The sequence below is a fragment of the Vitis riparia genome, chromosome 2 (genome assembly GCF_004353265.1).
Source record: "Vitis riparia cultivar Riparia Gloire de Montpellier isolate 1030 chromosome 2, EGFV_Vit.rip_1.0, whole genome shotgun sequence".
Classification (NCBI taxonomy): Eukaryota; Viridiplantae; Streptophyta; class Magnoliopsida; order Vitales; family Vitaceae; genus Vitis; species Vitis riparia.
The window spans coordinates 3,390,952-3,418,000 of NC_048432.1; the positions used below are offsets into that span (position 1 = coordinate 3,390,952).

Sequence of the window (27,049 nt, forward strand, 5' to 3'; positions counted from 1 at the left end):
TTTTTCTGTTTTGGGATGCCCTGAGTTTGGATTCATCATTGCATCTGTTTTTATTTTTAGATATCATGCCCGTGTTTCCTTTTGGTTCCACCCAAACCCCTCCCATTGACATCTGTGGAATGGGGTGAGACTTGGCAGTTTTCCTTTTTTTTTTTTTTTTTTTTACATATACGTACATGCTCTGTTTTTCATGCTCTTATTTTCCTGTCAAGTTTCTTTTTTTAAAAAAACGATTGAATGCCACACCTTGTACTGGTCATCTGGGCTGAGGCTCCCATAGGAAACCTCCATTCCATAGATGCAGCTGTATGAGAAGCTAAGAAATGGACCCTTATGGAAGCACAAGGCCCAGCTGAGAGAGTTTGATCTATTTTGGGGAAGATGAAAATGAAAGTCCTTCATCAGTCGCTGCAGCCACGTCTGACTCCGCACACAAAGTTGTCCTTGATCCTTCTCCAAGCAGCAATTCCTCATGGAGGTGGATAAAGAAATCTTGCTCTGTCAAGTCAACTTTAGGAATGATCTTAATCCTATCTTTCAAAGAGTGTTGCTCCTTCCGGCATTCTTGTCAAAGCAAAAGGTCAGACATGCCATGCTTGTTGTTCTTTTGGCAAGGCGACAGTGATGATATTTTAGAGCAGATTTTACGTATACTCGCTCACAAGATTTGCCCAGTTCTGCAGCAGCTCGTTCCAAAGAGATAATTGTCTGAGCAAGGGTGATTGTAAACCCTGGAAATCCTATTAGTTAGTGCCTTAGTGAAGCTAATTCAAAAGAAATATCGTATTGCTGTCATCAAGAAGAATCAGTCTTACTTGGAGATGAAGTAGACGCTGTCAAAGAGGCACCTGAGTCGAAGCGGTCATCTAAGCCCTCCAGAGTAGGAGGGGTCTTAAGCTACTGTGACTGGAAACTATGTTGAAAAGAACTCTACCCGAAGAGAATGGCGATATACGGGAAGGAATTGTTGCCTCACAGTCAAGTCTGCTATTGTACCTGGTTCATTCTTGAGGGATGATGGAAGCGATGATACAGATTAGATTGAGCAAGAGACGCCAACAAGATTGCGACTATTCAGTAGAGGATGACGAGCCTTTGCATGGCAGAAAGTATCCTGCTGTAACACGTGACGTCCATGCCGTGAGGTTTGACCGCGAGGTTTCCACTTTGCAAGTCACACCAATGAAGTCCAACTCCCCGTGTGCCCAGACCTTTGAGGTATGAAGAACTTGTGCCCAAGGCCGGCAGCCTCACTGGTTGAGGACCCATCCCGAACCTAATTTTGAACCTGGGGCTATGCAGCACATGTCGAAAACAGGTTATTGATTCACTCTTCCATCTAGCAGACTGAGTTTTCTTTCCTGGTAGCCCCCACCCCTGCACCAACGTGTCCCAAGTGTTCAAAATGTTGAAGTCTCCTGCTCTCATTCCTCCAGCAGCATGCTTTAGCTAGGTATCCACAAAACCCTATGCATGCGTGGCAATCCAAAATTCATCCCAAGCCCTTCTTGAAGTTCCAAGTTCCCCGTCCATGTGCATGAGAACCATGCAAACCCGGCCACCCTTCCATAGCCATTCCACTATACCCATTTTTATACTCACCACCTTTCTCTCACTAACCTTCACGTATCATCCATGCACGCCACTCCCTTATCATCCAACACCAATTGCCACCCTTCTACTCTCTACCTCTTATGCATTTCCATTATACCCATTATCACCCACTATACCCATCAAACCATCCCACCAAGCCCATTTCTCACTTTAAACTTTCTTCATACCCATCAACCCATGTCATCTTTTACCAATTGCACTCTCTCTCTCTACACCACAGCACCTTCGTTTCCTCTTTTAGGTGCCCTCCACACTCATTCCCTCCACCCTAGCACGGCCATGCATGGCCATGCATTGGTTATGCTATTCTCCACGTACCTTGGCTCCCATGCATCATTCATCATGTCCACCTCCTTACACCCATATCTCACCCCCCCATGCATGCCACTCACCTTCACCTCATACCCATCTCCTCTTGTCGTTCATCCCTCACCCCACCAAGTGCATACATGAAGACTCATGTAACTTCCGGCCATATAGTTGTCCATGTCGTGGATGGGAGTGCTCCATTACTCTTGATGTTTTAAAGTGGGTTGATTGAGGAATTCGAGAAAGAAATAAAGCCAGCAAAGCAGACCTCGAACGACGCCGGCGGCAAGCCGCCGGCGGTGAAACGCCTCCGCCCATCACCGGAACGCCAAGCAACCACAGCCATGCCTACTCAACTGAGCACCGGCCTGAAGTGATTCTCAAGTTTAGCAGGAGCTTTTTCAAACTGCAAAGAGCTCAAGAGTCTGTCTGGATTTTGGGATGTGGTCCCGGATTATCTTCCAGCCGTTTATCCTGCCTGTTCTGGGATCACATCTTTGAATTTGAGCTATGCCACTATCCAAAGTCCTGATCTCATCAAGCTGGTCACCCAGTGTCAGAATTTGCAGCGGCTATGGGTACTTGATTACATTGAAGACAGTGGCCTAGATGCTCTAGCTGCATCTTGCAAAGATCTGCAAGAACTGAGGGTGTTCCCTTCTGAACCATGTGACATGGAGGGAAATGTAGCCTTGACAGAACAAGGGCTCGTCTCTGTTTCTGAAGGCTGCCCTAAGCTCCACTCTGTGCTATACTTCTGTCGTCAAATGACAAATGCTGCCTTAGTTTCCATCGCCAAAAATCGGCCAAACATGACTCGTTTCCGTCTCTGCATTATTGAACCCCGGACTCGTGATTACCAAACCCTGGAGCCACTTGATGTGGGTTTTGGCGCCATTGTTGAGCACTGTAAAGAACTACATCGCCTTTCCCTCTCTAGTCTTCTCACTGACCGGGTGTTTGAGTACATTGGAACCCATGCCAAGAAGCTAGAAATGCTATCTGTGGCTTTTGCCGGAGATGGTGATTTGGGGCTCCATCATGTTCTGTCTGGGTGCAAAAGCCTTCGGAAGTTAGAGATCAGGGATTGTCCCTTTGGGGACCAGGCTCCCTTGGCCAATGCTGCAAAGCAAGAGTACTCAACAAATGTCCCAGTTGAATACAACAGCCCGGTGATATAAGGTATCTTGCACTGGAGAAGGTGGCCATGTCACTTGAGTTGCAACGTGAAAATGAGGAGTTTGGGATGCCCTGAGGTCATCTCTTACCACACCAAGTGTACGCATGAGTAACTTCCAGCCATATAGTTGCCCACGCCGTGGATGGGAGTGCTCCGTTGTTGGGGATATTCCATCCCGTGTTTCTCACTTGGTAGATTAGCACGAGCTACAGAGACCACCAAAGTCCGCGGCGATGAAGAAGATCCACGGGATGTTGAAGGAGAATGCGGGTATGGCGGCAGCACTGGTGGTGGCTCCGGCGAGTTTGGCAGCGGCAGCAAGGGAAGCCACCTGCTTCGGGTTTGCACCGATGACGCTCTGAGCTTGAAGAATGCACCAAAAGGATTTTTCGTGGCAGCAAAGAAATAATTTTTGGGAGTTATTCAGATGCCTTTTTTGAAAATCAGCAAACATGCGAGGTCGAAGGCATCATGAATGGCGTTTCCACTAGCTTAAAAGAAGAGCTCCGACAAGAGATAAGTTATGAAAGTGTTTTAGCTGCTCCAAATGATAATGGGGAGACACGTGTTGAGATTGCGGAGGATTGGTTTTTTTTTTACTAGCACAATCAAAGAGATGAAAATTGATTGCAAAGAGGAACTTGGGCAGCATGAGTCAATATTTGGTTTTGATAATTGTGCTACGTATGATGAAGAAGGCATAATTTAACCGTGGGCCCCATCTTCTTTCTCTCTTGAGATGCATGGCCACCTTTTGCATGGCCAACCCAGGGCCATGTGTCACCTTCCTGGACCCTTTCTTTTTTTTTACCTTAAAAATAAATTCCTAAACCCCATTTTGTAAAATGATTTCTTCAATTCTGTTTTTTTTTTTTAATTAGTTTCAAATCGTCAAATTTTCCCATCCTTAGCATTTTTCTTAAGTTTCGAAAATCCGCTTTTTAATAAAAATAGATTGTCACTTTCTCTTCGGCAAGACTTTTTCACATTTTCCTCGTTTCTTTAAATGTTTTAAAATAAGCATGATTTAATTTTGTAATTCTGAATAATGGAAATTGCGAAATTAATCCATGCAAAATAAAAGGGCTTCGATGGGGGCCCCACATACATGATTTTGATGATTGATTGGTTGATTGATTGACTCGAGTATCATACATGTTTGATTTATTCTGCTCTATGATATGCATGAGATCATCTCTTAATTGTGCGCTAACCCCCCTTCTTGATAGCGCACTGATCGTTTGATGCCAAGGTATGCTCCGCTCCCACTTCGATCGTTCTTATTGAGTGTTTTGATTTTCACATGGGCATGGTCATTCTAGGTATTCGTTGATTTATTCATCAATTGCCATGATTGCTTCATTTTATTAGTAGAGACCCGACTTTAGGGACTTAAAGGGGTGCTACGGTCTGTACCGTACCTTCCCGATAAGTAACCTGACCCCCGAACCTGATCCGGTTTTTCACAAGCCGCCTTTTCCAAAATAAGGAGTCGCACTTAGGGTTTTTCTTTCTTATTTTGTTTACCCTTTTAAAAACAAAACAAAAATAAGTGGCGACTCCAAATCAATTTTTTCTTAATCAATAAAAATCATTTTTTTTTAAATCTAAATCGAGCTCGCCATCAAGTGGGAAACGCATGAGCCGAAATGCGGGGTCCACATATATATAATAAGATTATTGTAAGATACAAACAAATAAAATCTATTTTTACCATGTGATTATTTTCAATTGTAGAAGTCCTTTCTATGAGGTAGTATGATAATTATAATAACAACAACAATAATAATAATAGAAGAGATTACTTTTCGTTGAGTGCATTAAAACTATGAATAAATATCTTTTATTATTTGAAGTCATTTTCAATTTGTACAAGTCATGTATGTACGTAGTCCACAATGAATGTCTGCTGATAACTTCAAAACCTAAGAATATTGAAATGGGTGCAGACTTTTTCAATTGTTGACATATCCGCAAGCCAAGGGATCTGCTCCGGCTGGGTAGAATGTCCACAACCTGACAGTGATATAGAATTTTGAGGCCCCGATATGATCCCTAAAGCCAGATATAAAAATCAGAATCTCGGGATCTCTTCCAACTGTATATGTTTTATCATAAATTTCTCGTGGACTTTCACTTATTTATGTCAATCAATCTAAATAAGTTTATCCTTAAAAAAAAAAAAAAAGACAATACAGTAATTGTGTATACTAATGTTTTATCATAAATTTCTCACCAACTTTCACTTATTTCTATCAATATAAATAAGTTTTATCCTTAAGTAATATAAGTACATCCCTAAAAAAAACTAAGAACATTCTTTAGAAAATGCATTCCTAAGAAAATAAGTACATTGTATATGAATCATATACATTAATGTTTTAGTATAATTTGCTAATTAATTTTCAATTATTTGTGATAGTATAAATAAGTACATTTTTAAAAGAAGTACAATATGAAAAAAACAAGTACATTTTTAGAAAATAAGTATATCTCTAAGAAAAAAAACTAGATTCCTTAGAAAAATAAGTGAATTCTTTAGAAATATTAAATACATTTCTTAAAAAATTAAGTATATCCTTCAAAAAAGAAAGTACATTATTAAGAAAAATAAACACATTCTTTTAAAAAACAAAATAAGTGCATTGTACATCGTTCACAAAAATTAAAATTTTAACTAGGAAAAGCTATACATATGGTCAATTAAAACTACAAGTAAGAAAGCTAAAATTGTAGGAAAAAATAGATCACTCCATTTCATATCCCTAGATCTTGTTAGGTGCATACATGCTTTCCTAAGCTTATCCCCCACCAATGAAGCAAAACAGCCTTGTGGTGAAGAAGGTTGTCAAATGCATAGTAGTCATTGAAAATCTCATGAAACCATTGGTTTTCTCCTCAATGACCCCTCCTTGAAGCTAGATACTTAGATGGTAGAGATTGAGAAAAGTGGAGGGGCTAGGTTCTCTCTCTCTAGACATGTAAAAGAGAATGGAAGAAGTAAAAGTCTAAGAGTCTAAAGCCCTAACCCCTCAAGAGGTATTTAAGACTTCCCATTAGGTTTAAGTTACTTGAGCATACCTTAGACTTGAGCCACTTAATTTAACCTAAAAAGGTTTCTAATTGGGGGCTTAAATTAATTAATCAACCTAATAATCTAGAAATATTGTTCACTAACTCTGATGGGAACTTCGAATTACTCTGTTTCTTAACCTTGGATCATATAGAGTCCATTTAACTATCTCTAAGCTTCTCTAGATCTAATGCAATGGAAAAATATTGTTATAAAATCCATAAAATATACTAGATTTAGATATTAGAATTCATTTCTATGATCTGGATGTTCCCATATTAAATCCAATCCCTAGAATGTGTCATAGAAGTCGTCTACTCAATAATCTTGCACCCGATCTCTTCTTTCACAACAAACCTTCGCATAAGAGAAAGGAAGGCTTCTCTCTTTTTGTCTCACTTAAAGGTCGCTAGGGTTTGCTTTCTCTTTCTAAAAGAAAAATGGCAAAAGTTTGAAACTCTAACCCCTAAGGTGGTATTTATAGACTTCCCTGTGGGCTTAAATGAATTGAGTCCAAATTGGCCTTAGGTCACTTAATTCATCTCACTTCGGTTCTAATTAATTTAATTAGCTCTACTACACACAAGATCTAGTGCAACTTTGTACTTTTACCAAAATGCCACTTATACACATTAGTGAACTACAAACACAAAATCCATCAAACAAATGTGCCACCATGAAATGGGAGCTTGAGTGGGGACTATTGGAACCCATAGGAAAATATTGGCTCTTAAAATCCAATTTTGAGGTTGACTAAACACTCCATAAAAGAGAGTCAACTACACTCTAATGTCTTATATAATTATAATAAGTTAAAGTTCGGGCCTATGACCTACTATCCACTGGATTTTTGTAAGAAATCCTAGATACTTTTGTTTCTTGTACCTAGATCATGTTAGATACATGAAAATCTTCCTAAGCTTTCTCTAAATCCTAAGCACAAAGGAAAACATGCATTTTAAATCAATAACAAGATTTAGATATCAAGTTAGAAAACTTTTATCTTGATTTGGATGTTCCCAAATCAAATCCATGCAGTGAAGTATCTGAACAAAGTTGTTGAAGGTCTTAAAAACCTAAGATCTTCTATTGCATTGACTCTACCTTGATTTTGGCATTTAACCAATGAGAAGGTTGTGAGGGAGGAGGTTGTGGCTCTCTATTCTCTCTACATTATAGAAGACAACTAATTCACCCCTAAAAGAGTATTTATAAGGTTCCCTAATTGGTTTAAGTGACTTGAGCCTACTAAGGGCTTAGGTCACCTAATCTAGCCAAAATAGATCATAATTAATTAACTAACCAACAAAGTCTTCTAATTAATCAATTAGCCTAATCTAGAAACTTTGTTCACTAACCCTTATGCAACTTAGCATAGTTACAAAAACTCCTTTACTCATAAAAGTGAACCACAAATCAATCCAATCCTCATAAACCATACCAATAAGACATATGAGCTCAAGTAGGGACCATTGGGACCCATAGGATAGTATCGACTCCCTCAGAATTCAATTCTACAATTGATTTAACATCTTACTATAGAGAATCAACTTCACTCCACTACAAAGTACTTAGGTCCATGACCTATTATCCATTGCATTTGGCCTCCTTATGAACTGGTGTCCATAGTCTAACAAGATGAAAACTATCATCTTCTCAATACTACCTCAACTATCTATGAGTTATAAATCCTCTTACTATGTGCTCAACTAGCATATCTTAACTCTCCAAGAGCTTATGTTAAGTTCCACTTAAGAAACTATTATGACCATAGTTTAGATAAACACACCTCCTTAGGATCACCCAATAGGTCACTCGTCTTAATCCCGTGATATATTATGGTGTATCTATTGAAAATACCTATAGTAATTGGCATCGATAAACAATAACCTAATCCATAAGGAATATATAATCAACTTATGATCTCACTTGTAGGTCAATGTCACTACTAACTTTAGCACCAACTCAATATTCTCTAAAGGTTGAGAGACAACATATTGAAGTAGCTTGGTGAAGTCATAACAACTTGATAACCTTATGTCATGACTCAATATAGGTCTTGTCCAATGTGTAACCATATACACTACTGCACTCATCATGAAAAACTCATCTCAATGGTCAAAAGCAACCATCCTTCCTCTTAGGAGTTAGTGCATTACAACCTATTATGGGTTGCCTAGGCCCACGAACTAATTTTCAACAAGTCATCTAATTGAAAGGAATTTATGACTTAAATATTTTGTGCAACTTGTAATATACTCTAGTCATATACAATGCAAAAGATGTAAGTCAGAACTCTTACAAGATAGAATGCATGGAATGAGAATAGATAAAAGTGAACTGAAATTTTATTAATGAATAATTAAATTCAAAAGTTTATTACATCAGGTCATGCTCTTAAGGGCTCTATCCTAACAATGTAGACTCCCCATGAATTGATATTCATAATCTCACGAGGTGGTGATATCAACCTTTCAAGATTACCTTTCTAATCCTTGAGTTATAGATCCTCCTATTAAGTGATCATCTAACATACTCCATCGCACAAAGAGCATCTATCAAATTTTACTAAAGCAATTGCTATAGTCACATTCATCCTGATCACATGCCCTTAAGATCATCCATGAAGTTTAATCCCAAGAGATATTATGGTTCATTTATTAAGAATACCTATTGCTACCAGTCTCCTTCAATAACCCAATCTATGTGGAATATGTGACCACATTAGGATCTCACCCATAGGTCAAAACTTCATGTTGATTTCAGTATAGATTCAATATCCTTTTAAGCTTAAGAATTTATATAGTATAGAAGCTTTGGTAATAATGACTACCCAACAACTAATATCATGATTCATCATAGGTCACATTTAATATGTAATTTTACACATTTACCACGAGAAAGTTATCCCGACAACCATCATAAGGCATGCCTCTAATTAGTAGGTAGTACACTATTGTTTATACTAGATTTGCTAAATCCATGAATCGACTCCGAATCACTTATCACATTGTAAAGAATCCATAACTTGGATCTTTTATTCATCTCCTAATACTCCTAAGTCATGTACAATGCAAGTGATATGAATGTAAATGCTCAAATAACCAATTAATGCAAATGGGATAACATAAGGGGACTAGAATAATAAATAAATAAATTTATTGATGGAACTTAATCTATTACATCATATCATGCTTTATAGGGCTTTGTCCTAACCAAGGATGAAAATGTCGGTAATTACGGATATATCGGTATTTCGATTTTACGGATATATCGGAGATATATTCGGATATATCGGAGATATATCGGTAGACCTAAAATTGACCAAAATTTATAAAAATATAAAATAAAACTTTTAGAAATGAAATTAAATTATAATAGATATTTTTAAGTTATTTTATTAAATAAATTAATGTATATATATAATATTGTACGTGTCAATAAAAAATATAAATTTGATAAGTATATATTGATTATTAAATTATATTAAATATTATTTCATTATTATATTGTGATATTTGATTATAATATATTTCGATGGATATTTTAACACAAAAAATCTGTAAACCTAAAATTGATCAAAACTTATAAAAATATAAAATAAAACTTTTAGAAATGAAGTTAAAAACATAATCTCTAAGACATTTTAAAGTTATTTTTTTCAAATAAATTGATATATATATATATATATATATATATGTTAATAAAAAATATAAATTTGATAAGTGTATATTGATTATTTAATTATATAAAATATTATTTGATGATAATATTGTGATTATAATATGTTTAATTTTAAAATCTATTTAATATTAAAATTATGATATATTATAAAATAAATGATGATTAATATATAAATTTTTAATATATTAATAATATTAAAAACACCATGAATAAAATTATGATATTTTTACTAATCAATTAAATGAAAAATTTTCATTTAATTATAAAATAGTTATAATTAATTTATTATTTAAAGTGTTTTTTTTAATATTTTATTTATATCCTAAGTTTTGATATATATTTATATAGTGCATAATATTTATCAAAGGGCACGTTTGCCCTAGTGGAAGTGGAGCTGCATTGGAAACCTTTTGTTGGGGGTTCGAATCCCCCCAACAGCAGCAGGATAAAAAAGGTCAACCCGACGATATATCCTTAGCATATGTCGTGTCGGTACCCACCGACACACCGATATTTCGGTGAAATATCGCCTAGTTTCGGCGATATTTTCTTCCTTGGTCCTAACAAACTCCTATTCAACCATGCATATTTACCAAAATGCCCTTATGCACATAATTGAATCATTAATTAATCCAACCCTCATAAGTTATGCCATCAAGATATATGAACTTGAGCCGGTACCACTACGACCCATAGAATAGTATTGGCTCCCTCATAATCCAATTCTAAAGTTGACTCAACATCCTACCGTAGAGAGTCAATTGCACTACTCGGGTTCGTAACCTACTATCCATTGTATATAGTCTCCTTATGAAGTATTGTTCATAATCTAATAAGGTGAATACTATTTGCCTTTCAAGGTTACTTCTATCATCCTTCAGTTACATATCATCCTATTATGTGATCAATTGACATACTCCAACCCATAAGAGCATATTTCAAATTCCACTTAAGGAATTACTACAACTATAGATTTCATGATCATGTGTTCTTAGGATCATCCAAAGGGACATAATGTCTCAAACTCCATGACATATTCTGATTCCTCTATTGAGAATACTTATTGCTACTGAATTCTATTTATAGTAACCCAATCCATAAGGAATGTATTATCACTTTAGGATTTCAACCATATGTCAAAATCACTGCAAACTTAGGCACAAACCTAATATTCTTTCAAGGTCGATAGAAAATGCAATATAACAACTTGGCAAAGTCATGACTACCTAATATTCTTACATCATGACTCACCATAGGTTTTATCTAAAATACAGTCATAACATTAGTGCACTCACTATGAGGGTCCCATCTTGTTGGTCAAAACTAGTCATCCCTTAAATTAAGATGTAATGCACTACAACATCAAATGGATTGCTTAAGTCAACAAAGCGACTATGACTTGGATGTTCCATGTAAATCTTAATTCACCCAAGTCATGAACAATGCAAAAAATGTCAAGTTAGAATGCTCATAAGGTATAATGCATAAAATAAGGATAGATAAAAATGAAATTGAAATATCATTAAATAAATAATAAACTCTATATTTTTTACAACTTGTTATGCTTTTAAGAACTCTATCTTAACAAAAATCACTATCATTAATTGTGATTTTGATACAAAATATTAAAAAATTAAAAATATTGTGATAAAAATATATTTATTTTATTTATATATGATAAGAATTTGCAAAATAAACATATTATTTAGGATTCATATAAAAAATCTTTGGTTAATGGAAATCTTATATCCCAGCCTCTAAAAAATAAAACATAATTTTAAAATCGAAATCCTAAATTATCAAATATATTATAATTAACATTTTAAAGTATCAAGTGTATTTTTATGTTGCTTGCATACTTATATTTATATTTAATTTATTCTCATTAGTTATTTATTCCAAAAAATTAAATAAAGTTAATAGATATTAAACGAGTAAAAAGAAATATGAAAGTAAAGAGGTTGGGAAGAGAAAGTATTGTCACTTCAACATATATAAATAAAAAATGCCAAAGGTAGGATATCAAAGACATGATATGGAGAGGATATCAAAGACATTATATGGAGAAAGTGACGTAGATGAGGAAAAAAAAAAAAAAAACAGATGTGAGAGCTATCAAATACATTAAATTATGAGTTGTCATATTAAAGATTTTAAAAAGGGATAATTATAGAATTCTCATTTTAGTTGCTATTAAAATACATATTTAAAGAATAATTTTATTGGTTATGTGTTTGGGGTGATCAAATATGAAAATTAGAATTCCTAAACAATATATTTGTTTGAATGAACGTGAGGGTAAACATAGTTCTTCCTTTTTATGTTTTACCCGAGCTGCCATTGAATCAACAAGGTTAGACTTAGTTTTTACACCGCAAACCCCCCACCCGCAAAACCCCCCCCCCCCCCGCCCTCTCTCTCTCTCTCTATATATATACCCACCGCTAAAGACCATGCATGTGGGCGGCTCCCTCTTTTTTATTTAAAGACAATGGAATATACCCACCGCTAAAGACAATGGAATCCATGCATGTGGGCGGCTCCCTCTTATTTAAATATGATCATCATGCCTGGAAATTATCAAGAGAATTGTGTTTTTGGCCTAGCTCTACTTGATAATTGAGCTAAGTTCCTCATGTCACCCATAATTGATTACAAGGATATGAGATAATAATGAACAAAAATACTCATTTGACTTTTTTTTATTCTACCACTCTTTACATGCCATTACCAACAAATTCTTTCTTCCTTAACCATTTTTGGATTTCTCATTGTTTTTTTAAACTCTTTTATAAATAATTGAAAAATCAACATTATTTCTATTTTAAATTATAAAGAAACAAAAATTATATTAATAATTCAAAAACTATTCTGGAAAATACTTTTAAAAAAATGTTAATTTAAATAAATAAAAATTATCTTTTACATTTTAGAAGTAAATAATTTAATGATTAAAATTCTATTTAAAATAAATATCTTCACTATTTTCTTTTTTTTTTTTTTTTTTTATACTAAAAAGTATTTTAACATTTTTTTTTAGTATTATAAAATAAAAAGTTTAAATTTTTTTTTAATCTTCTTCCTTCTTTATTTTAATAACTTTTTGAACATGACTTTTAATAATAAGTTATACAAAATGTTACAAATTTGTTTATTAAGTATTTTTTTTAATGATTTGTATTAATTAAAAATTTATCAAAATAAGAAAAAAAAAAAAAAAAAGGATGGATGGAGAGCTTTTATTTTAAATATCCAATTAAAATGTTTTCATATGACTTAATTTTAGAAGTGGATTATATCAATATATAGTAAAGATTGAATTTTTATTATATAAAATGGTTGAAAAGTATATTTACTCATTTTAGATAAAAACAAGTAGTTAAAAATTAAATAGATTATGCTTAAATTTGGTTTTAAAATATTTTTCTAGTTATTTTTTATTTTTTTTATTTCTTAAAATAATTTTTATTTTCTTTATTGTCTCTTTTTGAAAATACATTTAATTAAAAAATGAAAAATATTTTTAAAAATGAAAATTGAAAACCTTGTTTAGTACTTTTTTTTTTTAATGTGAAAATAATAAAAAGACTTAAAAGAGTTTGGCCCTAAGTCATACACTTTATGTAACTCCTACATGAAAATTTTAATACTTTTCACAGTAATGATGTTTGGCGAAAAAAAATTTGACTCTAAGTCATCCACCATTTTCTCAGCCAAACCATTGGAAACATAGTTAACACATTTACGTGAATACATAACTTAGGAGGAATATATAATTTATGCCACTATACAAGGGTGTTATATTAATTGTATAAGAGAAATGTACTAAGTGTACAAGGATGTACAATTAACAGTGTATAAGACTACCCTTTGTGATAAATTTTACTCAATTTTGAACCACTTCTTTTTATTTTCCTTGTCACCCATGGATCGTACACTCATGTCATACACTTTATTTAACTCTCATATGGAAATTCCAATGTTTTCCCTAACAATGATATTTAGGGAAAAAAATTTAACCCTAAGTCATCCAAAATTTTCTCAACCAAACCATTGAAAAAATTATTAACATACCTACGTGGACACATTATTTAGGAGGAATATGAAAATTGTGTCATTGTACAAAGGTATTACATTAATTGTACAAGGGAAATGTACTGAGTGTACAAGAGTGTACAAGGCTACCCTTTATGAAAGATTTCAATCAATTATGAACCTTTTTTTTTTTTTTTTTGCCTTGTTACCCACAGATTGTACATTCATGTCATACACTTTATTTAACTTTCACATGGAACTTCCAATACTTTCCCCAATAATGATGTTTAGGGAAAAAAGATTGACCCTAAGTCATCCAACATTTTCTCAACCAAATAATTGAAAACATGGTTAACACACTTACATAGACATAACTTAGGAGGGATATGAAATTTGTATCATTGTACAAAGGTATTAAAGATGAGAAATATACTAAGAGTACAAGGGTGTACAAGACTACCATTTGTGAAAGATTTCAATTGATTCTAAACCACTTTTTTATTTTCCTTGTCACCCAAGGATTATATACCCATGTCATGCACTTTATTTAACTCCCACATGAAAATTCCAATGATTTCCCCAATAATGATGTTTGGGGAAAAAAAAAATTGACCATAAGTCATTTTTTCTCAACCAAACCATTGAAAACATAGTTAACACACTTATATAGACACATATCTTAGAAGGGATATGAAATTTGTACCATTATACAAAATTACACTAATTGTACAAGGGAAATGTGTCAAGTATACAAGACTCCTAATAGGTTTTGTGCGATTTTTAAACAACTTGAGCTTGACATTAGGACGATTATTGATAGTTTTTTTTTTTTTTTTTTAACCAAACTATGTCATTAAGACCTATAAGAAATAATGTACACATATTTTTTATTCTATAAGTAAGAAAAGAAAAATTATTTGCTAAGGTGTTTAAAAAATATTTATTATATGTTCTTAAGTTAAAAAAAAAAAAAAATTGATTATGTATAATTTGCAAGTTAGAACAAATAAAGAATACTAATATTTTGTGAGGTGATTAAAAATTGTTTAATATATATAAAAAATAATGTAAGTTTGAAATAAAGATTAATATTTATTATATATTATGTAAGTTTTAAAAAAAGAATAATATTTGATGAGGTATTTAAAAATGCATTTGACATTAATAATTTTTAATCATTTATCTCTCATGTTCAATTTGTTGGAGAAAAATAATTGAAAAATCATTCAACTTGATTCCGCTAATAAATAGGTGAGAGAAGGGTGAGAGAGTAAATAAGAGAATGAGATAAATATTATTTATATTATAAATAATAAAAATATAAAACTAAATTAATTTTATTAGTTATAATTAATGGAATTAATTTATAGATAAAGAACAAAATATTTTTAAAATCAATATCTAACTTAATATAAAATAATATTTTTAAATATCGGATGTTAAACATAATTTATATTTTTATAAATATTATTGTTGATAAATATATCAATAATTAAAATTATTTTTATATATTAAATTTAGTAAATAAAATTAATTAATTTTTATATATCTAACTTATATATATATATATATATATATATATATATATATATATATATATATATATATATTTATAATATTTATATTATTGTATAAATATATTATTTGGTAAAATATATATTACCAAATAGAAAACTGAATTTTTGAAAATCATCTGACTTTTTTTTTCTATGTTTCTTTTTATTTTTAAGAAATCATCTTGAGAAGATTTCTCCCTAATTTATTTATTTATTTTTTCAAAAATCGTCTTTTCAAGAGACGATTTCTAGCCTATAGATTTTTGAAATTTGAGAAATCATCTTTTCAAAAGCAAATTTTTCATTATAATTTTTTTTAAAGGAAAAAAATCATTATTATATAAATATATTATTTGGTAAAATATTATTGAAAAAAAAAAAGAGAGAAAATGAAAAAATGAATTTTTGAAAATCATCTCTGTCTTTTTTTTTTTTTCTCATTTTCTTTGTATTTTTAAGAAATCATCTTTAGAAGATTTCTCAATATATATATATATATATATATATATATATATATATATATATATATATTTATTTATCAATGGAGAAATCACAAGAGATAATTTCCCCCTAAATTTTTTATTTTTTTCAAGAATCGTCTCTTCAAGAGACGATTTCTCTCCTAATTTTTTTTTTAAAATTGTCTTTTCAAGAGACAATTTCTAACCGATAGATTTTATTTTATTTTTTTTAAGAAATTTGAGAAATTGTCTTTTCAAAAGACGATTTTTTCGTTATAATTTTTTAAAAGGAAATAAAGATTTTTATTTTTCATTTTTCTATCTTGCAAAAACTATGTTAGATTTAGAATTATATTTTCCACTACCATTTGGGACTTATTTTTTAAAATTACAAAAAATCCCAGGTGAAAGTCATTTTCAATTTGTACAAGTCATGTGCCTGGTCCACTGTGTCTGCGGATAACTTAAAAATTTGTGATGAGGATAAAACCTCACCATGAGTATAGAAAACCAAGTCAGACTTTTCAAAGCCTTCCCGTCTTGTTCAAGTAATGGCAGAGGAACCTCTTGTTCATGGGCGATATATATATACTGAACGCAGTGTGAGGAATCCTCAAACAAAGGGGAAACGAAAAAACATACGATTTCTGCAATGTCTTCAACTGTTAGAGCCACCGTTGTTCAAGCTTCTAGTATCTTTTATGATACTCCTGCCACTCTAGGTAACGTGCAATTTCTCTCAATTCTGCAACTTCTGTAAGAGAATCAGTGAGCTGATTGGTTGCTGGGAAACTGAAAGAAAGAAAGGGATGATTGAACCGTGATCATATTTTCAGCTGCCAATCAAGGAATTACTGCTTGTACAATAATTATTTGGATGAGTTGGTTGAGGTGGTTTCTTCTTTCTTAGTTACAAAACAGCTGAAAATATGAGTTTCGAGTTTTATCTAGGTCTCCTTTTCCTTAAGTTTTCTCAGCAACCAAAAAGTCATTTGGGATATCTTGAGGTGAATTTTATTCTCTATTCAACCAATTAATTTACTTTCTAAGTGGTGAATTGTTAATTCTTGCGATGTGATTTTGGGAGCAGATAAGGCTGAGAGGTTTTTGAAAGAAGCAGCTGCATTGGGATCCCAACTGGTTGTGTTCCCTGAAGCATTTATCGGTGGGTATCCCCGTGGATACAACTTCGCGGACCAGTCTCCAAGAGGGAAAGAAAGCTTCCGCAAGTACCATGCTTCTGCCATTAATGTGCCGGGTCAGTTACCCCTCTCTTTCTCCCTTAAATAGCTAGATGACTGAACCACTTAAATAAGTTATTGAAACAAAAGCTACTTATGCTGCTTTGTGATGAACCATCAGCTTACATGTTTCATCTTTGATCTCATATTAATGTATTTTCAGGACCTGAAGTTGATAGATTGGCATCAATGGCTGCGAAATACAAAGTCTACTTAGTGACAGGTGTTGTTGAGAGAGATGGATACACATTGTATTGCACAGTTCTCTTCTTTGATCCTGAAGGCAATTACCTTGGAAAACATAGGAAACTCATGCCAACATATTGGGAGCGGCTCTTCTGGGGTTTCGGAGATTGCTCGACAACTCCAATTTATGACACTCCATATGGAAAACTTGGTTCGGTCATTTGTTGGGAAAATAGAATGCCTCTTTTCAGGACATCAATGTATGGCAAAGGTATATCTTTTACCATTTCTTTTTCTTCATTAACTAGTATGGTTTGGCTTGAAATAGTTTGGCTTTGTTTCACAATTATATTTTAGAGGAATTTTTTGTTATCCAAAAAAAATTTAGGAAAACACAATTGACAATTAGAATACCGCTTTTTGTTTTTTCTTAGAAATAGAAAACAAAATATTTTTAGATAATATTTTTAAACTCTTTTCTTCATTGTTTTCACTTGTTTTTAAGGTTGTTTTAAAAAATAATTATATAAATATGAAGAATATTTAAAAATAAAGTATTAAATATAAAAATTATTTTTAATAAGCTAAATATATTTTAGGTTTTAAATAGTCTTATGTTTTATAAAATATTAAAGAACAACTTTCAAAAACTATTTCTCAAAACTGTTCCGAAGACGATTACCAAATAGGACCTCCAGTACCCTTTTAAGTTATTAGTGTTTTAATCTAAGCAGTCTTGAAATACATTGTGGCTTTGATATGGGATTGATTGATCACAGAATACCAATGTTCATATATATAGGTATTGAGATATATTGTGCTCCTACTGCCGATTCCGGGGATACATGGGTGGCTACAATGAGACACATTGCTATTGAGGGTGGATGCTATGTTCTTTCACCCATCCAGTTCTGTCGGAGGAAAGATTACCCACCTCCACCTGAGTATCTTTACAGTCCTACAGAAGAAGATGTCACTCCAGATTCTATTGTTTGGGCTGGAGGTAGTGTCATCATTTCGCCCCATGGCGAAATTCTAGCAGGACCGAATTACGAAGGAGAAGGCCTCTTCACAGCTGATCTTGGTATGGCCCTAACTTCTCCAATTGTATATCCAAATATTTCAGTATGCAGATAAGGCAAATGAGTCAATTCTTTAGGTTTAAAAGGACTGCAAACATGGTTTTATGGAAGACTTGATACTCTATGATATTTATCACGGGCTGATCAAATATTTTGATGATCACTTGATATGCAGATGTTCGTGGAGAGATTCCTAAAGCAAAGTTTCAGTTCGATGTGGTAGGACATTATTCGAGAGCTGATGTGCTAAGCCTCACTGTGAACAATCGTCCACTGCTTCCTGTTACTTTCACATCCTCACCATCTAAAATCAAAGTTGATGATGAGATGGATGAATGCAAAGATAAATAAAAGATGGGCAATTTAGGAGACAGTTAGCCTAGATAAGGTCCTCCTTCAATAATTTGTATGATTTTCCAGTAAGTCCAACATTGTTAATTTCCTTGTCTTTCTTTATCCTGTAAATGCAGTCTTTTGTGCATATGGAGGCTGCACTTCAACATAAATAAATCCTTGGTTTGAATGTAAAATAATCCTTTGTTTTTTTTTTTTGGTATCAAGTATTAATAAAATTGTATTTTCCACTCATTGGCTGAGGCCTTCTCTGTGATAGCTTTTTTCATTTAGCCTCTTGTAGAAGTTGAAACTAAGGTTACCTCATGATTATGAAAGGGCGATCTTAATATTATAAATGCTTCATTGAATTAACATGAAACAACTTTCCATATAAGCTATATATAAGGAACTTTCAAACTAAGTAAAATTATCTTTTCTTTCAGGCTCTGTTTGGTTTTCCAAAAATTTGAAGGAAAATGTGAGAGAAAAAAAAATAAGGAGGAAGTGTAGAAGGAAACAACACATAGCATTAAAATTAGTTAATTTGTTTTGCATTTGAATGGTGAAAATTATGTGTTTCAAACTATGCCATGTCCTACTTTATGTCGTCAAGATTTATTTATTTATGTCGTCAAACCTGGAACAAAGCCTTAAAATTTGTGATTTGAAAGACAAATTGAAGTCTTTTAAAAGAGAAGTTATTTAGAAGAAATGACAATTCTGGGTTGAAAAGGGCTCAAGGCCCAAAGAAACAAATGTTCTAGGTTGAAATGGCTCCAGGCCTAAAGAAATAGAAGCTTCGGGCTAATATGCCAAGGAAAGGAAGTTTTGGGCTGAAAATGCTAGAGAAAGGCAGCTTCAGGCTGAAAATGGTTATAGGCCGAAAGAAACAGCAGCTCTGGGCTGAAAATGCCTCTAGGCCTAAGGAAATGGGAGCTTTGGGCTGGAAATGCTAAGGAAAGACTACTATTAGCTCATGAAATGGCTCTAGGACTAAAGAAAAGGCAGCTCGATGGCTCTAGGCCATATTTATAGATAAGATGCTTACGATGATTGCATTGATAGAAAAGAGAATAAGATGTGAAAACAGTCATGGGCGTTAATTTATTATTTTCAATTTTATTTTAAAAAATTTGGGAATGGAACAAATTTTTTATGGTTTTACGTTTTTAGTCTTTGCTGTCAAAATTTAAAAGTAATTTATGAAACATTGTTTATACGATAGTTGCCATTGAATCTCTCAACTATTGAAAAGAATAGAACTTAGTTTTCAGCCATCTACTGGCAGGCATAGCCACATAGCAATCAGTTTTTTAATGGCATTATCCTCTTTTTTTTTTTTTTTTTTGTTTGAAGTCATAGTGGAAAGCTTCAGCCGTGGCTAAATACAACTAATCCATGGGATATATATTTAATCCATGCATGTGGGCGGCTCTTTTTTATTCAAATAGAATCCAGGTACTTGTAAATTATATTTTTTGTCTTTGTTTATGCGCTTTTTCATCAAACTCTAAGTTGACATTGTAGAATTTCTAGAGCATGCACGTGCTTTAAATTTGAGACATTGACCGAAAGTATAAATTTAAAAAATATATATATTGAATTAAAAAATACTATGAAAACTAAATATATAAAAGATAATATATATATATATATATATAAAATATTAATTGCAGAAGGTCTTTTTGTAAGGTGAAATAATAATTATAATAACAACAACAATAATAATAATATAAAAAAGGATCAATTATTTTTCGTTGCCCTACAACTATGAATGAATATCTTTTATTATTTTTTACACATGATTGAAGTCATTTTCAATTTGTACAAGTCATATATAGGCCGTTAAATTGAAACCTAAAAAGACTACATATATGGTCAAAAGTTAAGACAAGCTTGTAAGATTAAAATCATTAGCCTTGGAAAAAGTTAGAGATTAAAAGAAATACTTTGAACTAAGTTTGACTTGATTCCCTCTCCGTTAAGGGTATATAGGCAACTTGGACAAACTAGTTAAGTTCAATCATCACCACAAGAAAAAATTGAAAAATAGGAGGAATATGTGGTTGTTAAGTGTAATCTCAATTTTAATTAAGTGTTAAGAGTTAAACATAGCTCCATGTTAAGATTATGTCTTTGTCTACATGGTTTTTAAATATGGTTTTAATTTTAATTAGGTATTAAAAAGTTGGAAACAAATGTGCATCTAAGTTCAGTTAATTCATATGAGTAAAGACTTTAGCACTTAAGTTGCATTAAGTGTTAAAAAGTTGCACAATGCTCTATATCAAGTTTACGACTAGCATACAATGGGTGTTAAATATGATTTCACTTTCAATTAAGTGTTAAAAAGTAGGACACCATTATGCATCCAAGCCAAGTCAATTCTTAGAAGTGAATATTTTAGCACTTAAGCTATATTAAGTGCTAAAAATATAACATCACTCTGCGTCAAGGTTATTACTTGTCTATATTGATGTTAAACATGATTCCAAATTTAAGAAAGTGTCACAAAGTTGGATACCACTTTTCATCCAAGCTAAGTCAATATGTATGAGTGAAGACTTTGGCATTTAAGCAACATTAAGTGTCAAAATTACAATACTGTTTCACATCAAAGTTATTTCTTGTCCACATGATTATTAAATATAGCTCTAATTTTAATTAAGTGTTAAAATGTTAGACATCACTATGCATCCAAGTCAAGTCAAGTCAATTCACATGAGTGAAAAGTTTAGCACTTAAGTCATATTAAATATCAAAACATTGCATAATACTCCATGTGAAGGTTATGACTTCTCTACACGAGTGTTAAATATGGTTCCAATTTTAATTAAATGTTAAAATGTTAAACACCATTGTGCATCCCAACCAAGAAAATTCACATGAGTGAAGACTTTAGCACTTAGGCAGTATTAAGTGCCAAAAATATTACACCGCCTCTACATTAAAGTTATGACTTGTCTACATAGGTGTTAAATATGATACCCAATTTAATAAAATGTTAAAAAGTTAGTTGTGCATCCAAATCAAGCCAATTCACATGAGTAAAGAATTTACTAGTAAATTCGTATTAAGTGTTAAAAATACAACACTACTCTACATCATGGTTATGACTTGTCTACATGAGTGTCAAATATGGTTCAAAATTTAATTATATGTTAAAAAAATTCGACACCATTGTGCATCCAAGATGAACCAATTTGCGTGGGTGAAAACTTTAGCACCTAAGTTGCATTTAGTGTCAAAAATACAATATCGCTTCACGTCAAGGTTATGACTTATCTACATAGGTGTTAAATATAGTTCCAATTTTAATTGAGTGTTAAAAAGTTGGACAGCACAATGCATCTAACTCATACCAATTCTCATGAGTGAAAACTTTAGCACCTAAGCTGCATTAAATGTAAAAAATACAATGCCATTACGTCAAAGTTATGATTTGTCTACATGAGTGTTAAATATGGTTTCAATTCTAATTATTACAATATAGACATCACTATTCATCCAAGGTGAACCAATTCATAGAAGTGAAGACTTTGGCATTTAAGCTACATTAAGTGTCAAAACTATAGCACCACTGCAAGGTTATGTCTTGTTCACATGGGTTTTCAATATGGTCCAAATTTAAATTAAGTGTTAAAAAGTATAATACAACTATGCATCTAAGTCAAGATAATTCATATGAGTGAAGACTTTAACGCTTAAGCGACATTAAGTCGAAGATACAACACTGCTCCACGTCAAAGTTATGACTTGTTTGTATGGGTGTTAAATATGGTTCTAATTTTAATTAACTGTTAACAAGTTGAACACCATTGTTTATCTAACCCAAGTTAATTTGTATGAGTGAAGAATTTAATATTTAAGCCACATTAAGAGCTAAAAATAAAGCAGTGATCCATGTCATGATTATGACTTGTCTACGTGGGTGTTAAATATGGTTCCAAGTTTAATAAAGTGTTAAAAAGTTAGACACCATTGTGCATCCAAACCAAGCTAATTTGTATGAGAGAAGACTTTAACTCTCAAGCCACATTAAGTGTTGAAAATACAACACAACCTACCATCAAGGTTACAACTCGTCTACATGGGTGTTAAGTATGGATCTACTAAGTATTCAAGTCAAGCTAATTTGAATGAGTGAAGACATTAAATATTTATTTTATTATGAATATTTAAGTTTGTTAAAAATATATATATATTAAAATCTTAAGTTAATTATTGAAGAAAAAAATATCAAAAAAAAAAATGTCTTTGCAAGTGATGGAGATTAACCTCGTAGTAAGGGATGACAAACCTATTTCTTCCTTAAAAACAATGGTTAAAAAAAAAGGAAAAAAAAAAAAGAAGTTGAAAAAATGGAGATGGTGGTAAAAAAAAAAATTGTTGAAGCTTGATAGCATGAATTGTTGTTCCCAATTGTACACCATGGATTGTTGTTCTTCATTGTTACATAATGGCACACCCTATCATATATATAAGCCTTACCGTGCTCCATGTGGAAGACAATTTTGTGACGGTATGCCTACCATGCTCCAGAGAAGTTTGTGTTCTACACTCCACATTACTTCTCTTGCTCAAGGTCTTACCCTAAGGCTAGCTCATGCTCCATCCTCCACCTTGCTCCTCTTGCTCAGGGTCTTGCTCAAAGATATTGTATTCTTTTTTTAAAAATAAAATAAAATAAAATAAATAAAGTGGAGCAAGAATTATAAGTTAAAGGCATCTGATCAAGTCTAAGATACAATCGACCAAGGGTGAAGGACTTCTTATAGGATGATAAATTGGAAGTGAAATTACCATGAGAAAAGCAAATATATGTTCAAATAAGAAACTTTCCCATTAACACAAAGCCTTTCCTTGATACCAAGTAGAAAAAAAGGAAGAAAATAAAGCAGTTTTTGGAAAAAGTTGAAGAAAGGTATTTTGAAATAGGAAATTTCCTATTAAAATATTTCTTTGAAAAAGAAATATCAAAGAAGGATATTAAAGATTCAAAATGCTAACTTCAAGACTCACCTTTTATACATGACAATGCATGTGTGTGTTTGTCTTGAAGATGGGGCATTTGTAGACATAAAAAATTTTAGTGGATTAAAATACTATCAAATTAGTCTTCAAAATTGTAACTCCTTAGCTCAAGGAAATTTATGCTTAATAAGTGATGGGTCATGTATATTGAATATGTAACATGCAATTCAAAAAATGACATGTAGCGAAATTTGGAAGGCTATAAAATAAAGTCTTGCAAAATCAAATTAAATAAAACAATTGAAATAAAAAAATAGAAATAATTTTATTTATTTTTTTGTTTTCAAATTTTATGAACAAACGAAACAAATCTTCTAATTGAAGTCAAAATAAAATGATAATTAAATATTCTCTTATTAGCAAACTTCCTTAATAGAGGAGACAAGTTGCTAAAATCAAGAAACCAATTTTTTATTTTTTAAATTAAGTAATCAAATCTTAGGAATTCTAAATTTAATTTTTTAATTTCATCTATAAATATATGCGACTTCGTTGAATGAAAATGATGAAGAAGAAAAAATCACACAAAAAAAGAAGTTTCACAAAGAGAAAAGAGCTTCATAAAATTCCCCTACAAATCCAAAAAATTACAACACACGTATTCTTCACCATTCATTAAATTCATTCGTGAACAAGCCTCTTTAAGCTTTCAATTGATCTTTAACTCCAAGAATACACTTCTATTGTCATCCTTCGAATTGTAATCCAAGTGACTAAATCAAAGCAAAAATATATTTCTTCAGTCTAATTTTTTTCTTGTCTTAAAAAAAAAGAAAATGTGTTTGATAATTACATAACAAGAAATTAAAAGAAAATAAAAATTCAATGATCTTGCCTCATTTAAAATTTATAGATAAGATTATTACTATCATTGCTTTGATAGAAATGAGAATAAAATGTGAAAAGAGTCATGGTGTTAATTTATTACTTTAAAATTTTATTTGCAAAAATTTTGGGAATGGAACAAAATTTTCATACTTTTGTATTTAAAATTTTTTCTCTCAAATTAAATTTGAAAAGTAATTTATGAAACAATATTTATACTATAGTTGCCTTTGAATCTCTCAATTTTGTGTTCCTTTGTAAAGGTAGTACAAAAGGTTAAGAGTTGGACCTTGTTCTCAGCTATCTACTGGTAGACATAGTCACATGGCAATTAGTTTTTTAATGACTTTTTTTCTCTTTGGTCATATAGAAAGCTTCAGCCACTGCTAAATACAATTTATCCATGGGATTTATTATCCATGCATGAAGAACATAAACTATTTTTGAAAGATTGAATGTGCACCACGCTTTACTGATTTTTTTTCTAAAAAATAAATAAACAATACATACTTTCTTTGCACAAAAAAGGGAATATTATACAGAACAGGTAAGTGAAGATTTCCTTCCAGCCTTGATTTTCCACATTACAAATATTGAGAGTAGTTTTCCTTCCTGGCAGATTGCATTATTAACTTCTCACGTAAAGATTGCTTTGGCATGGATTGTATGCTGGCTAAGTTTGACTTTCCTTTATCAACCCCCCACAAGCTAGTGAGTGGTAACTTGTGCACTCCTAGCTTGAATCGAAAGACTTGGAATGAAGTCTTAGGGAGTGCCTTTGTGAATATATCAGCTACTTGTAAGGACGATGGAAGGAAACAAGTAATCAAAACTCCACTTGCAACTTTTTTCCGAATAAAATGATAGTCCAACTTAATATGCTTGGAATGTGCATGGAAGACGAGATTTACTGTCATGTGAAGGGCATTGAGGTTATCGCATAGCAATTGAGAAGGTTCATGTAGTTGAATGCCAATATCACGGAGAAGGAAAGTAAACCAAGTTATTTCTGCAGCACTGGATGCAAGGGATCGATATTTGGCTTGGGTGCTTGATTTAGAAAATGTAGGTTGTCGCTTTAAGGACCATGAGATACAATTGGCTCCCAAAAAAAAAATATAATACCTAGATGTGCTTCTTCTTGTGTTTGTGCATCCTACCTAATCAGTATAAAAAAAACCAGTGAGACAAAGAGAACTTTGCTTGAAAAACCCAATTCCATGCTCCATTGTTCCCTTCAAATATCTAAGGATGCGTTTGACAGCTTGCAAGTCAGCTTTAGTGGGTGCTTGGAAATATTGGTAGGCCTTGTTTACTGCATGCACAATATCAAGCCTTGTGAAGGTTAAATATTGGAGGGATCCAACAAGTTGCCTATATCGTGTAGGATCAATAGGTTGTTCATAAGAAGGTGTGATGATGGACTTAAGAGCCATGGATGTGTTGATATGGGTACACTCCATCATTTTTGTGTGCTTTAGGAGATCTCTAGTGTACTTTGTTTGAGAAAGAAACAACCCATTAAGAAGATATTTAACCTCCAATCCCAAAAAATAATGCAAAGATCCTAAGTCCTTGAGAGAAAATTCACTACTCGGGGTGCTGATGAGGTCACTAATGATGTTGTTATCATTGCCTGTGACTATAATATCATCAACATAGATAAGTAGCAAAACAATAGACTGACCTTTACGAAGAATAAATAGAGATGAGTCTATTTTACCACAGTAAAACCCCAAATGAAGAAGACATTGAGATAGTCTATTAAACTAGGCCCTAAGAGCTTGCTTAAGGCTATAAAGAGAACAATTCAATTTGCAGACATGATTCCGAAGGTCCTTGTTTATAAATCCTGGAGGTTGTTCCATGAATACCTCTTCCTTTAGAAACCCATGTAGGAAGGCATTCTTAACATCCGATTGCCTCATTGTCCACCCCAAGGTTACTGCTAATGAAATGATCAATTTGATTGTAGTATGCTTTATAACTCGGTTGAAGTTCTCTCCAAAGTCCAAACCCAGTATTTGAGAGAAAAACCTCGAGCAACTAATCGTGCTTTGTATCTATCTATGGTTCTATCTTCCTTTAGGTTTGTTTTAAACACCAATGTAGAACCCACAATATTTGCAGTTGGAGGCCTAGGAACCAAATCCCATGTTTGATTTTGGATTAAAGCCTTAATTTCCTCTTGCATTGTTTGAACCAATGGGGAATTTTCAATGTTGTACAATATGTTTTTGGCTCACTAATATTACTTCTTGTGGCAGCAAAAGTAACCATTTAAGACTTTAAACTAGGATCATTCTTGAGTTTACTTTTGGTGATCATATGAGTTTCTTTGTTATCTGTGTGTTGGCCCTGAGGAGAAGAGATGTCAACAACAATTTGCTTGTTAATATCAAGAACTTCATCATCAACTCTGTGATTGGTTGA

General features: G+C 32.5%; 2 protein-coding genes across 3 annotated transcripts in view; both read left to right on the forward strand.

Moving 5' to 3' along the window:
- The first annotated feature begins 1,026 nt into the window (after positions 1-1,026).
- LOC117906463 (protein TRANSPORT INHIBITOR RESPONSE 1-like) lies at positions 1,027-3,104 on the forward strand. Its single transcript, XM_034819487.1, has 3 exons — positions 1,027-1,218; positions 2,157-2,296; positions 2,432-3,104. Exons 1-3 carry the CDS (start codon positions 1,027-1,029, stop codon positions 3,102-3,104), a joined length of 1,005 nt encoding a protein of 334 aa, XP_034675378.1.
- Positions 3,105-16,485: 13,381 nt separating this feature from the next.
- LOC117927253 (bifunctional nitrilase/nitrile hydratase NIT4B-like) overlaps positions 16,486-27,049 on the forward strand; it is a 48,779-nt gene continuing 38,215 nt past the window's right edge. The window contains exons 1-5 of one of the 2 annotated variants that reach the window (XM_034846707.1): positions 16,486-16,634; positions 17,003-17,170; positions 17,317-17,610; positions 18,142-18,423; positions 18,597-18,954. In XM_034846707.1, coding sequence (XP_034702598.1) covers positions 16,565-16,634; positions 17,003-17,170; positions 17,317-17,610; positions 18,142-18,423; positions 18,597-18,772 — 990 coding nt within the window. In that variant the 5' untranslated portion in view covers positions 16,486-16,564 and the 3' untranslated portion in view covers positions 18,773-18,954. Of the gene's footprint in view, positions 16,635-17,002; positions 17,171-17,316; positions 17,611-18,141; positions 18,424-18,596; positions 18,955-27,049 lie in introns of those variants that run through there. The other variant, XM_034846715.1, reaches the window with a different exon arrangement.